At 35.3% G+C, this 14,017-nt stretch overlaps 1 protein-coding gene and 1 non-coding gene across 2 annotated transcripts in view; one reads left to right on the top strand and one right to left on the bottom strand.

Moving 5' to 3' along the window:
* The window catches only part of RLF (RLF zinc finger), a 74,799-nt gene that overhangs the window by 28,481 nt on the left and 32,301 nt on the right, over positions 1 to 14,017 (bottom strand). Inside the window, exons 4-5 of the mRNA XM_017672203.2 lie at positions 11,478 to 11,610; positions 5,616 to 5,818 (exon numbers count right to left, since the gene is read on the bottom strand). Coding sequence (XP_017527692.2) covers positions 5,616 to 5,818; positions 11,478 to 11,610 — 336 coding nt within the window. The remainder of the gene's footprint in view (positions 1 to 5,615; positions 5,819 to 11,477; positions 11,611 to 14,017) is intronic.
* LOC140849332 (U6 spliceosomal RNA) lies at positions 3,754 to 3,860 on the top strand. Its single transcript, XR_012131072.1, has one exon. It is a non-coding gene; the product is annotated as a U6 spliceosomal RNA (small nuclear RNA).

Below are 14,017 nucleotides of genomic sequence, written 5' to 3'. Positions count from 1 at the left end.
TATTATTTAAGCTACACCTGGAATTTCTGTTCTCTTGTTTACTTTTCATTCTACTCCCAAACGAATTCCCAGTGGGTCCTGTTTAAATGTATGTGCTCTGTTTATCATTTATACCTAGCGACTGTTTTAATTCCCAACAGTATAAGTCTGGTGAGTAAATTGGGTCCTCTTTGTCTTTTGCTATCCCCATCAAGAAAATAAGCCTATTCTACTGTATCTACATCAGATATTATTAATTACATTAGACAATGAAGATGTAATTCATTCAGGGATCAAGATTGAAAACTTAACTGTGCCAAGAACTCTGGTTAACAGATTTCTTGGTTCTTCATAATAACAGAAGTGCCTCATTTTAAAACATCATTATTCTTCAAATTGTATGTGGAAAACTTGATCTCTGCAAAGATTTCCTTTCTCAATAATGCAAACAATATAGGAAACATCCACTTGGGACAGTAGGCTACAGCCAAGTCTGTAACTTTCATTAAAATTCTTTCATATGCAAAATTAATAGCAATATCATCTCATTCAATTCTAAATAAATTTTACAACCCAGAACTCAAAGATTCCACTGAGTTCTGAATCTGGGGTTCCTAATTTTGGCTTTCCAATTATTCTTAATTGCATGTGTCTGGCTAAATGTCCCCCAGCAGAGGTTTCCCATTACACACCCATTACTGTGATACCCACAGGTGCCAACACACAAATACTTTTGTTCCCAGCTGTTGCTCAAGTTAATTTGACTCTTCCCCTGAACTCAGCTGATGTAGATAGCAAATGCCTGTATAACTTTGCTACCTTAGAACATATGCTGATTTAAAACTCCAATTAACGAGCATCTAGTGATTCACTGGTACTTTTCCAAGGCAAATGTTAAAATTCTCTTTAATTCTGTTGTCACTTGCAAATGAAAGCATCCCTAATGAAAGTAAGAGATAATTATGATGGCACCACTGTTCCTTTTAAAATAATTTTATGTTGTATGCTAAATATTTTTGCACAGCCAAATAGAAAATATTCTCAGTTTTGAGGGTCAGGTGGTCTCTGTTAGAGCTACTCAACTCTGCCACTGTAGAGCAGAATGACAGTCAATAAATAAACAGGTGTGACTATGTTCAGTAAAACTTTATTTACAAAAACAGATAATTGAGGAGATTTGGTCTACAGGCTATAGTTTGCCAACCCTTGTAGAGAAATCACACTTCCTATAACCCAGTTCCTTGCAAACTCAACAAATTTGTTGAAAGGAATTAACTGCATAACTTCAGGAAGAAATCCTGTTTTCTTGGCCTTGTTAATAAACCAGGAAAGATCATGTACAAAACAGAGCTGATTATCTTCCCATATCCTCCCTGTTCTCCAACCCTCCTATGCCATTCTACTCAGCAGCACAGCATTACTACTCTTACAGTCTCCCAGGCTTTACAGTCTCCAAGGCATCTCTGCACCTTATCCTCCATTTCTGTCCTATCAGCAAGAACTGTCCTTTTTTCTCTTGGTAACTCCAATCTCTTTTCCTAAACCTAACAAATACTCTTTTTATAAGCTTCCTAAGACAGTTTCAGTCATTTTACAATCTACCTTCAAAACCTCCCTAATTTCTACCGTATCACATTAAGCTCTAATGCACTGGAATTTCCAAAGCCCTCCTTCTCCTCACCCAACAGGTCTTACTTCTCACAAGACCTCAGTACCCACTCTCTGCCCCAGGGAAGGTGTTCTCTAGTGCATCCCCACAAAGTACACATTCATTTCTGTGCCTTTACTACTACAATCTGTTATCCTAAAACCATTCTTTCTTCCTATCTAAACCCCACCATTATCTCAAGGTCCAACTCAAGGATCATTTTTTATAGAGCCTTATATGCCAATATACAAAGACATTCTGTATCTCTACACTTCCACTAAATTCAGGGCCGGTATCAGATACCTCAGCAGTTATCTTTCTATAACTGTTTCTGCCAACCAAACTAGGCCATACAACATTGCCTATGCCTAATACAATGTTTTAGAAATGAAGGAAGTCTTAAATAAACAAAGGCTGAGAAATGAAAGGAAAGGTTGTTATTGTTAAAAGGATGAAAGGGAATCAATCCAAGATCTAGCATTTTTGCTTCTTCTGAATTGTTTTGGCATAAATCAGGTGCTGAAAGTAACCACTACTATACATCTTACTCTGATTAAGTTTACCAAACACAAAATATTACAACTGCTGTTAGAGGTTAGTAGTCTCCTACCTCCTTATCCTTCCCAGCACTGCAAATGAACAAACATACTGGTTTTTAGTTAGTCCCTTGTGAGTGCCTACGTTACTAAGTATTCTAAAATATAGGGATATAAGGATGAATGGAAAACTTGTATGCTTTGTCCCTGTCCTTATCAAGTTTTCAATCTAGTGGGAGGAAATAAAGAATAATGTCTAGTGAAGTGGTAATATGTACTCTAAAGAAAAACTGGTGGGTAAGGAGACAGAGAGTGAGAGGGGCCATTTTAGATGGGTTTGTATATACTCCAAATAATGACAACAGATGTTTACTGAAGAAAAGTAGGACAGAGTAGGGCAATATGGTACTATTTTAGATAAGACTGAAGCAAGCCTCTCTGACATGGCAATACTGAGAAGCACTGTGAATGATTTAAGGGAATGAGCCATCCAAACTATCTCATGGAAGGGCATTCCACACAGAGGGAATAACAAGTAAAAAGCTCTAAGGCAGAAATATGTTTGGCTTGTTCAAAAAACAGCAAAGAAAAGGTGGCTGGAGAGCAGTGAGCATTAAGTTGTACAAGATACGGGTTGGAGATGGTTAGAGAAGTAGCCAGGGGCCATAGCACATAGAATAAAGACTTCTGGATTTATTCTGAGGAAGATGGAAAGCTGTTGAAAGGTTCTGATGAAGGGAGTGACAGAGCCTTACTTAAATTTTAAAGAGATTATTTTGGCTACTTTTGGAAAGAAAAAATTTGTAGAGGGCAGAAGTAAAAAGCAGTTCAGAGGCTTCCGGATTCATTTTTCATTTTTGTATCCCCAATGACTAAGACAGCATTCAAAATATAAACCTTTGGATATATGCCACCTAGGATAACATTTATTATCTTATATCTTTAATATTAGGGGTAGTATACCATACTCAGGTTTGAATTTCAGCTTAAACTCTGCAAGTTTTGTAACCATGAACATATTCCTTAATCTGAGTCCCAGCTTCCTCACCAATAAATCAGAGCTACCTATGAGATGTTGTAAGGATTAAATGTGACAATATATATAAAGCATTTAGCATAGTGCTTAACACATAGTAAGGACTTGAAAAATAGGTGATTATTCACTGCCCCCTTACCTCTAACACTGAGAATATAGTTGGAAGGCAACGGACTTTATTCAGAAGAAAGCTCATAAAAACAAAGCTCTGAATATCAATTATGAATGTGTTAAGTTTGAGATGCTATTAGTCATATAAGTAAAGAGAGTGATCAGGCAGCTGGATATATGAGTTTGGAGCTCAGAGAGAGGATTTAAACCATAGTTGGTATTTAAAGCCACGAGTTTAGATGAGAGATCACCAAAGGAATAAGTGTAGATACAAAAGAGGACACACAAGGACAGTTCTAGCAACATTTACTCATCAGAGACAAGAGGAGAAATAGCAAGGTAAAACTGAGAAAGACCAACCAGTCAGGTAGACAGAAAACCAAGAAAGTAAGATACCCGAGAAGTCAAGTGGGAAGAAAACTCTGTTAGAAGTTGAAAAGACAGTGCTCGCTTCAGCAGCACATATACTAAAATTGGAACGATACAGAGAAGATTAGCATGGCCCCTGCGCAAGGATGACACGCAAATTCGTGAAGCGTTCCATATTAAAAAAAAAAAAAAAAAGTTGAAAAGACAAAGTTAAGAAGTCAGATTTAGTAAGATGAAAACTGAGAAATCATCATGGAATTTAGTGGTGGGTGGACTGGCAGGGGTGAATGCCATATTAGAAATGTGTTCAAGAGAAAAATGTAGAACAGTAAATTCAGACAATTCATTCAAGAAACGATGCTGAAAGGCCAAGAGAGAAATGGGGTGGTAGCTGGAGTGGGAAGTGGAATCTAAAGATGTGTTTTTTAAAGATGGAAGAAAAAACAGCATAAATGCTGATGGGATGGTTACAGCAGAGGGGAAATTGATAATGCAATACAGAAAAGAACTGCTGTAGCATTATCCTTGAGGGGGCAAGAGGAGATGGAGTCTGATACAGAAGTCAAGGGGACTGGCCTTAGCTAGAGCAAGGACAGTTTATCCTTAGTAACAGCAGAGAGAGTATATATGCAAAGATATAGGTAGGTCAACAGATGTCACAGAAGGAGCTTATGGAAATTCTCTTCCAACTGCTTCAATTTCCTCAGAGAAAAGCTAGAAAGTCCATCAATGAAAAGAGAGATGGCGCAGAGGTATTACAGTATAAGTTTGAAGAGAAAGGAAAAAGTATGAAATAACTATCATAGAGTGGGAGAGTGAGTGGACTAAAGAAATACAGTGTGACTGATTTAAAGTGAAGTCAACTAGCAGGTTTTTCTCCACCCAAGTTTGGCCCTGCTGGTGCAGGTAAAGATATAGAGTAGGTGGAGATTTAGGGAAAATCAGGATATTGGTTAGTCACGTAAGTATAATTAAAGGAGGGACCAGCAGAGGAATTAAGGGTATATACAAGAGAGTGATAGTAACATTCACTATGTAAAACAAAGTAAGGAGGGAAGTGAGTACATGAGAATGAGGGAGAATAAAAAGTGACAGTATCAACAGATTATTGGTCCTGATGGATTCTGTATATGAAAAGGAGTAAGGTGGAAAGACTGGACAATTCCATTTGTAGAATAGGATACTTATGATTGAAATTGTCATTAAAGTTTATGAATCACTATAGCACAGAACCATTCTTGGGATTCCTACATTAATAAAAACGTTCAGTGCAGAGGTAAAATGAGAATCTGTATGTCAGGTCTGAAAGGCAGGTAAGAGAATTAAAGTAGATGATGGAACACAGCCTAGGAATTCTTCATTTTTCTCTATATATCAAAAATGAGAAAATGAATTCCAACTTTTCTAAAGAAAACAATGATTCAAATTTAAAAAAAGGATGCAATCTGATGAAATAGTTTAAAAAAAACTGCATTATTTTCCATGGTATCTAGTTTGTCCACCTAATCATCATTCAAAATGGATTCATGGTTCTAAAGTCCCACACTTCTCTCCTTACAGAGTTAAACGTGTAAAATAACTTAAGACAAAGTTTATCCCCTAGCACCCATATTAATAATTTCTACATTTCCCATAGAGAAATTATTACTTTAAAAAGAAAAAACAACTTCCACACTTAAAGATGTCAAAGCAAACCATCACCCAAACACATTAACACCCCATCTGCATATTCTTTAATTACCTACTTTCAAATCTACCTACAAGACATAACTTTATATTCAATCAGTTGAATAGTTTAAAATATACAATTAAAACAGCACTTTCCAGTAGCCTGAAAAAAAATGTCTTGGTTTTCATCCTGTCATGCAACATTTATCAAAACCTATTAAATTCATAGTAAATGTGAATGACAACAGCAGTTATTTGCTTTACTTACCTCCTGAATAGCATCTTCATTAGGGAGAATGGAACATAAGCATGTGATATAGGCTTGCTGAAAAGATGACACATTTGAAATTTCTTTGGATTCTGTACATAATTTTGACAAAGCAGTAGCCTGGGGGATGCAGTTAGATTTCAACAAATGTTTTATTCGCATTTGCAGAAAGGAAGGTCCTTCTTGTGCAATCAATTTATTGACTGGAAAAAAAGGAAAAATAAAACAGTCTGATAACATACCACATAACATCTCATGGTTGTCAAGATGAAAGTTTAATATCTTTCATTGTTGGTTTGTTTTTAATGAATAAAAATTCAGTTGTTATAACTTGGGAAGTTTATTCTCATCTCAATACACATCTAACAGAGAAGAGAGCAAAATAAATTAATTTTGCTACTGATTCCCACATTCTTCTAGTTTCATTTTGAACAACCTTTTTGATGTAACCAAACATTTCATCAAAATTATTTGACCACCTCCTCCCTTACCTTCTGGCAAAGACATTAAGGAAGAGTGACATGAACTAAAAGCACATGTGCAAGAAAAAGAAGCAAGTACCTATGTAATATTAACAACTATCATTTGAACACTTATAAGGTTCCAAGCTTTAAGCTGTTTTTATATACCTCTCATTTATTCCTCACACCACCACCAAGGCAAGTATTATTATCCCCAGTTTAAGGTTAGGAAAATTAATATTCAGAGAAATTAGGTAACTTGCCAAGGATTCCAAAGCCAGTGGTGCGCTTTCCTCTAAACCAGGAATTTCTCAAAGTGTGTTCCACCGACCAAAAGACCTGAGAGATAGTCCTAGAAAAAAAAAGGATTCCTTGGTCAAATCTCTGAACAGTCCTGCAATAAAGAAAACTGTTCACTTTTATTCAACCCAATGTTTCCCAAACCGATTTGACCAGAGAACCCTTTTACACATATTAGTACAATATAAAATACATGTTCCTGGTTCAGTACACACTTTGGAAAATGCTGCTTTGAGTAGTACTGAGTGTTAAGCACCCAAGTACTGACTGACTTGTACAGTATTCTAGATAAGCCCTCAATTTACAAGTAGTACTGAACAAGTGTGTGGCATCATTTCATTCTATTAATTTAAAAATAGAGATGGGAATGTTGGATGTAAAGATGAGGGTGAGTAAACAACTTTTAATTTAGGTGTCTATCTAAAATAGTGTTTACCAAACTTGAAAGTGCCTTTTGATCACCTGGGGAATCTTATTAAAATGCAGATTCTAATTCAGTAGGTCTGGGATGACACCTGAGGTTTTGTTTCTCTAACAAGAGCTCAGGTAGTACTCATGCTGCTGGCCTACAAGCCACATGTGGAGTAGAAATCATATTAAAAATAAACAACTGGGGGAAGGGAGATAAACCACTGACCCAATCTTAACTACATATCAATGATCAACTATAGAGTTTTTTAAATTCTTTAATAGATAATAGCATATATGCAAGACACAAAGTTCAAAAGGCACACCAAAAGATGTACAGTTAAAAGTTGTCTCCCTTCTACCATGATTCCCAGTCTCCCTCCCCAAGAAACAATAATAGTTTCCAAGCTTGTTTATTCTTCCAGAATATTCTGCATACAGAAAGCGTATTTCTTTTCTCATTTAATATGTCATATAGTTCATTTCATCATCACTGTGCATTTAGATAAGCTACCTCAATATTTTAAACAACTGAATAGTATTCCACTGTGTGGATGTACTGTAACTAATTTAACCAATCCCCCCTACATAAACACTTGCAAGTTGTTTCCAATCTTTGGCAACTGACAACACTACAATGTACAGCAGTGTACACAGTCCATTTCACATATGCTGTATCTGTAGAAAAAAATTCCAGAAGTTGAATTTTGATCTACTTTGAAATTGATTCAAATTTGAAATTTATCTCCACGGACTGTCAATTTATACTCCTACTGCTTATGGGTGGAAGGAGCCTATTTCCTTTGGCACTTTAAAAAGGGCTGGATTAACTCTGGCAGGACCTTGGTGAGGGTATATGTGGTGTGTGTGGGTGGTGGTGGTGATGGTGGTGGTGGTTTTAAAGAGATCACTTTTCCAGGCATTAAATTCCACAAAATGAACTCACAGTCATATCTCCCACTCAAAAAGCTCCTCGTCTGTTACTTCTCTTTTCAGTAATGGTATTTTCTCAATCACACAGAAATAAATCGTCACATTACCCTTCTTTGCCAATTCCTTTCCCCAAGGAAAACAACTTATTGTGTCCTAGCAGTTCTTTTTAAAAACTCTCTCCCATCTAATTCCTCTATACTATTTCTTGCCACATCTGCCATCCGTTTCTTATTCTGCTTAACTTGAAATTCTGCTCCATTTATCTAGCCTATGACGTTGTAAGCATTTTCATAAATCTCACACCTGAAAAGAGGCACACTGTCTACACAACCACTCCCTTCTAAATTCCCGTAACATTTTGCTTCTTTCACCACACTTAGCTTTCTGTTTAAGTACAATAATAAAGGATACAGCATACAAAGGTTAAGAGCTTAGGTTCTGGAATCACCAATCTGAGGCTGAATCATGACTCTGACACACACTAGCTGTGAGACCCTTGGACAAATTAAATGACTTCTATGAGCCTCAAGTTTCTTCATCTGTAAAAAGGTTAGTAATATCTATCTCACAGAGATGAAAGAATCATAAATGAAATAACAGTAATGCAGATAATTCAGACAGGGCCAGGCACAGAGTAAATGCTCAATACTAGTTATTGTTACTGTCTCTGATAAATCCCTTATTAGAGTATCAGCAATTTGTGAACAAATACATGTTCTTAACTTCTGTATTCCCTACAGCTCTAAGCACAATGCCTGCATATTAGAGATGTTTAATTATTTAGCAAATGAGTGGTTGTCACTCCTCAATCAAAACCTCAAATTTTGCCTCCACACAACTTTAACTACCATGGTGGCCTCTGGCATATGTAACCTTTTCACCTGCATTATTAAATGAGATACAGAAAGCACTAATACAGAACCCATCACATAACAGGCACTCTACTTCAGAGGTAAAACCATTTTACTCAATATATACATTACAACCACAGTTAAACCACCATTTCAACTTTTAACACACATATCAATTTTGCATTTTAAAAACCATTTTATGTTAAAATCAATCTTTACTTTTAAAAAGGAAATCCATCCATACACTTCAGTATTTAAAATGATATAATAAAATGTACATTGAGAAGTCTTACTCCCAATCATGATCCTTTCTGTATTCTTCAAATATTTTAATACAAAAAAACTTATAAATCCTCTCCTTCAACTCAACTGTTGAGTATGCTTTGCAATATTTCTTTATCTGAACCATTTAAAATTAAGTTGAACACATGACAGTTTACCTCTTGTATATTTCATAATCTAAAAAATGGTAACATTTAAGATCCATTTAAAAACAGCTTTTTTCTTTCTTTTTTACTAGGAAAGCCTGTTTTTGTTTTTACTGAAGGCTCAGGTAGCACATGACAATTCAGAAAATTGCTTCAGAGGGAGGGGGTAAAAGAGAAACAAAAAATAAACTGGGGTGGAAAAGAAAAACAACCAAGAGGAGGAACCATCTGGCCTGTTTTAGGGGAGAGAGTCATTGTCTCAACAAATAAGGATGGATCCTTTCAACTTTTAGTAGAGGAGAAAGAAAAAAAAGGAAAAGACTGTTGCTTTGGCCTTCCTGAGTCTAATTGTTTTGGTATCATAAATTATAGGAAAGGAGAAAGGAGGGTAGGGTACAGGTCAGTTGGAAAAACTGGCAGATAACAGACTGTATCTCTGGGTGTCCTCTTAGTTGGAACTGGAATCATTCCATTATGATGGCGGTGGGGGGTCCCCACTGTGGGGGCTAAGGTATCTAGGGCTGTGGGCTGCCTGGGTCCTAGGGGCTGCCACCAATGCCACTTTAAGTAGGGGCAGTTTTATGGGCACTAGGACTTGAGCCAGGAACCAAAAGCAGGGTTTTGGCTGGGCTTGGTCTCACCATCCCCACTTCTATGGGGTGAGCTGGAATGGCGAGGCCTTTGGTACCTGGGCCAGAATCTGGATTGAGGGAACCCACTGATCTTCCTGCTGGTTGTGCTAGGCAGAAGTGTCAACAACTGGTACTTATTACATATACACTTCAGTAATAAACTGGGTTTATTTTTGGGTGGTAGCAGGGGACATAAAATTCAAGGCAGGAAAATAAAAATAATACAGGTATTTTTATTCAAAAACTAAACTAAAAAGTATTTACTGAGTTCCCTGGAGGTTTAAAAATACACATTTATGCTTCTGAGTACTACATCACTGAAGAGAAGGCAGTGAGATGTCACTGCTTTTTAGTGACTATGTTAACAAATCAAATATGTTAATATCCAAGCTGCAGGACAGTGCAGCTATAAAGGAAGCTTTCTAATATTGTGACTTGAAATTTGGTAAGGGTCAACTGAGAGTAGGCAGGCTGCCTACCACTTGTATTGTGGTTCTCAGAGAAATTCCTTAGATATGCAGGTATCCCATTCAGAGTCTTACAGATAGTGGGTGCTTAATTAATCTTTAATAAGATACCATAGGATGTTAGATGAACAGTGTTTCTCTCCATTTCTTGCTTTTATTCTATGCGGAAAGAAACTAAGTACTATTAACTGAGGTGGGGTGATATATTTCATTAGCACATTAGGGGAAAATAAACTAGGGACATTCAATGCAATTCCACCCTTCTTGGTCTTAGGCCTGCCTATAGAGAGCAGGCACTCTTCTCTGCCCTAGCCAAGACTTACCTGGACTGCAATCTGCCTAATTCTAGGACCCTTTTGAAACTATTTGACTCTGTCCTCTAACTAAACTTTTACTATAATAAAGGCAATATTTTAGCCTCCATCTGTCTATATTTAGGAAGAGATACCATTTATTGGGAACCCCAACAGAAGACAATACATACCAACCTTTCTATTTAACAGCTCTTTTCCTTATTCTTATATATACATATTTTTTGGGCTGATAAGCAGTAGAATTATCAGAGGAAATGAACCAAGACAAAAATTCAAGTACCCTTATTACAAATCTTCTCACTCACTAGACAGAAAAACCCAAAGAGTACATATACAGTAGGTTGTCAAATCTGATGAATGAATAAGCTAACAGGGATACTTTAAATTCATCAAAATTCAAATGGCCTGTTTTAAAACTCAAACATATATCAAAAGTATTAATAAAACTGTTTGTTCTGAAACTCATTTTTAATCTAGAAACACACTTAACAAAATGTGATCCTTTTAATTTTCCATTAACTTGAAGCAAATGAAATCACAGTTGTTGGCCATATCAAATGTGATATTTGTGTGTGTCTAAAATACAAAAGTCAACTCAAATCCATAAATCTTCTGGTCTTAAAACTGACAGTTTTGGAAATAAACAATTTTTATTTTTTGCATTTCTCTACAAAATACAAAATTTCAGTATTTCATAAGTTTAAAATTAAAGTTTTTTCATGGTCCTCAGTTGTAGTAACCAGTGAACAAAATATGAACAAAGCTCTTCTACGTACCAAAGACTAGAAGCAGGTTATTCATGTCTATCTCAGGAACTTTGTGTGAACACTGTTACTCAATGCAACCTTTTAAAATAAGTACAAAAGGAACTTAAAACATAGCCTAAAAACACAGAAAATCCTTAGTCAAAACATTAAATGTTAATGGTGAATTTTTACTATTCAAAGGAGAACAAAATGACTGGGTATAGACACACAGGAGAAATTCACAAAAATTTATCCACAAATCAATTTTAATTCTCTTAGAACTAAATCCTCCTTCAATATACTCAGTAGTTTTAAGGCTTACCTTCTTCTGTTTCTACTGGCTGTTGAGACAGAATTTTGAGAAGGACTGGGTTTTTCCACACCCCTTCCTTGGTAACATGAACCAATATTTGTAGGTTATTATTCCCAAATTCCAATAATGCATCATGTGACTCCTAAAAAAAAATGACATGTCAAGAAAACAGGCTAATAAAAGCAATACAAAAAGTGGTTTTGTCTTTTCAATGTATCTGAATGTCTATGGAAGGTTCTGTATCTTGAATTTCCTAGAAACAAATAAGCAGAAGAAAAATTATCCCAAAAGCTTTGTGAAATTCTGTTGCTGGTTTTTTGGACTTTTTTTCATTTTTTTGTTTTAATGAAATTAAGGTGTTATCACCAAGTAAAGGATACCTTTAAAGTGTTCTGAATTTCCCTTAGGTAAGATTATCACAATTCAATTTACACTCTTAATTATTTAATTATTTCAAGGCCACTCACTGGACAGCTTTCTTTTAAAGAATCCTGGAGTATTCACACAGGCAACCTATTCCTTCTAATAGAAATATTACTTTAATGACACCAATTATTATGTATTTTTAAATTATTTAAATTTATCAAATGACTTTTTAAATGAGAAGTGGCTCTATATAAAATGTTATGGAAAGTCTAGGTTACTAACTCATTCTGTCTCCTTGGAAAACAAAATATAATTGCAAGAGTTTGTTCTTTAAAATGCTTATACACACAAAGGGTGAGGGCAAAGAGGTCAGAAATTTAACCTCACATAATGGTTAAGTATATGTCTCACTGTCCTCCATTACTAGTGGGAATCATTGGTGAGTCTCATACTCTAAAATTTAACCTTGTTTTCCTTTATTTCTGACTGCTGAAATTCTCAAGGAATGCAAGCTTCCATTTACAGCAATATTCCTTTTGAAAATGTAAGTTTAAAAAGTCTGCAGATCTAAGAATATAATCTTAAATTCACTTACGTTAAATTTAAGAAATGAAGTTCGTTTTTTCCCCTTAATTTTCGTATCAAAATGATAGGGGTTTACCTCTCTCTCTTCCCTACCCCAATATGCTGAGTAAGGGTTTAAGACAAAAATGACCCAGAAAGTGATTATTTCCAATTACTAGTTTACTAATAGCAATACTAAATAGTTAAATAGCAATATTTAACTAATGCTGCAATTTATCCTTTATTGTTTGACCTGCTCTCAGGCTTCTTTCTCCTTAACTCAGGGTGACAGGCATTTACTTTGCAGTGAAGATGAAGATCCCATATGAAAACTGAAGAATTTGCTGTGTCTGGTTACTATATTGGTAATATCTAACAGACCTGCCTGTATGAATATACTTTAGCAGAAAATACTATCACCCACCCATGAATATACAGCAACTAAAATGAAAAGCCACAGTTTAGATTAAAAATAAAAACAGTTTTCTATTTTTCCATCTGTTCAAAATACAGTTTATTCTGGTAAGAATGATGGATGTAAACTTTTGTTACCAATAAACATGTTTTTATTACAGCAAAGTTATTTTTCAAAAGTAACATTAAATAAGGCCTTTTAAAACTATGGTGAAATTTAAAAAATAACTTTAGAACTTAGATTTGTTTCTTTTTTAAGGTAAAAATATCTTAGCCCATATCTTGAAATCTACAATGGAGGTACACTAGCACAAGATGGTCACTCTAGCACTATTACAATAAATAGCACAGAGATTTGACCAAATAATTTGGTGCCACTACATAACAGAATCCAGGCAGTAATCAAAAAGGCAGATCTATATAAACAATCCTAGACATATGTCCATGATGAAATTATTACATTAAAAAAAGTTGCAAAAAATAAAATCTCTTTTTTTAATTAAAAAATCCATTTCAGGGTATATTTTTAATGTCCAGAGGGAAATGTCTGGAAGGGTCATATAGGCTGTAAATTGTGATGGAGAGTGTTCTACCTGTGACCTGCTTTGAGAAAACTCCTCTTTTGCCAAGTATCCTCAAAACCTTCTGCTGCCTTGTCTGCTTATCACCTAAAATAAGAAAACTACGGGGTTTTAGCTTTTAGATTTCATTAGGGAACATGTCTTACATCTACCTGTACCTCTACTGCATTTTACTGAACACATATTCAAAAATATATCCTGTCTAATAAATACTGGAAAAAGTTACACAGGTAGGGAAAAAAGCAAGTATTTTATTCAGGCATACATTCTAAGAAAACAGTGAAGAAAAAGAAGAGTACTCTCTCTGCAAAGAATACCAATATAAATGCTGGTAACAGCCTTAGTAAGAATTAGTAGATTTGCCTTTTTAGAATGTCATATGGCAGGCCTCAAAAAATAAGAGTGACCATAATCTGTGTTCTATGTATGAGAGATGATTTTTGCAGCTATATGAATATATTAGGAATTGGGACATTACAGGGATTAAAACAGGCCAAGAACATGACAAAAAATCCTCTTCTCCCCAAAGAGAAAAATGATTAATATTGTATCATTTCATTTTGGACTATACATCCGTAAAGAAATTTGCAGATAATGAGGTGTCTGTTAATCTGCAAATCTTTA

Source organism: Manis javanica, chromosome 4 (genome assembly GCF_040802235.1).
Source record: "Manis javanica isolate MJ-LG chromosome 4, MJ_LKY, whole genome shotgun sequence".
Lineage (NCBI taxonomy): Eukaryota > Metazoa > Chordata > Mammalia > Pholidota > Manidae > Manis > Manis javanica.
The sequence above is the reverse complement of the archived record's forward strand: the minus strand, read 5'-3'. Positions and strand labels throughout refer to the sequence as shown.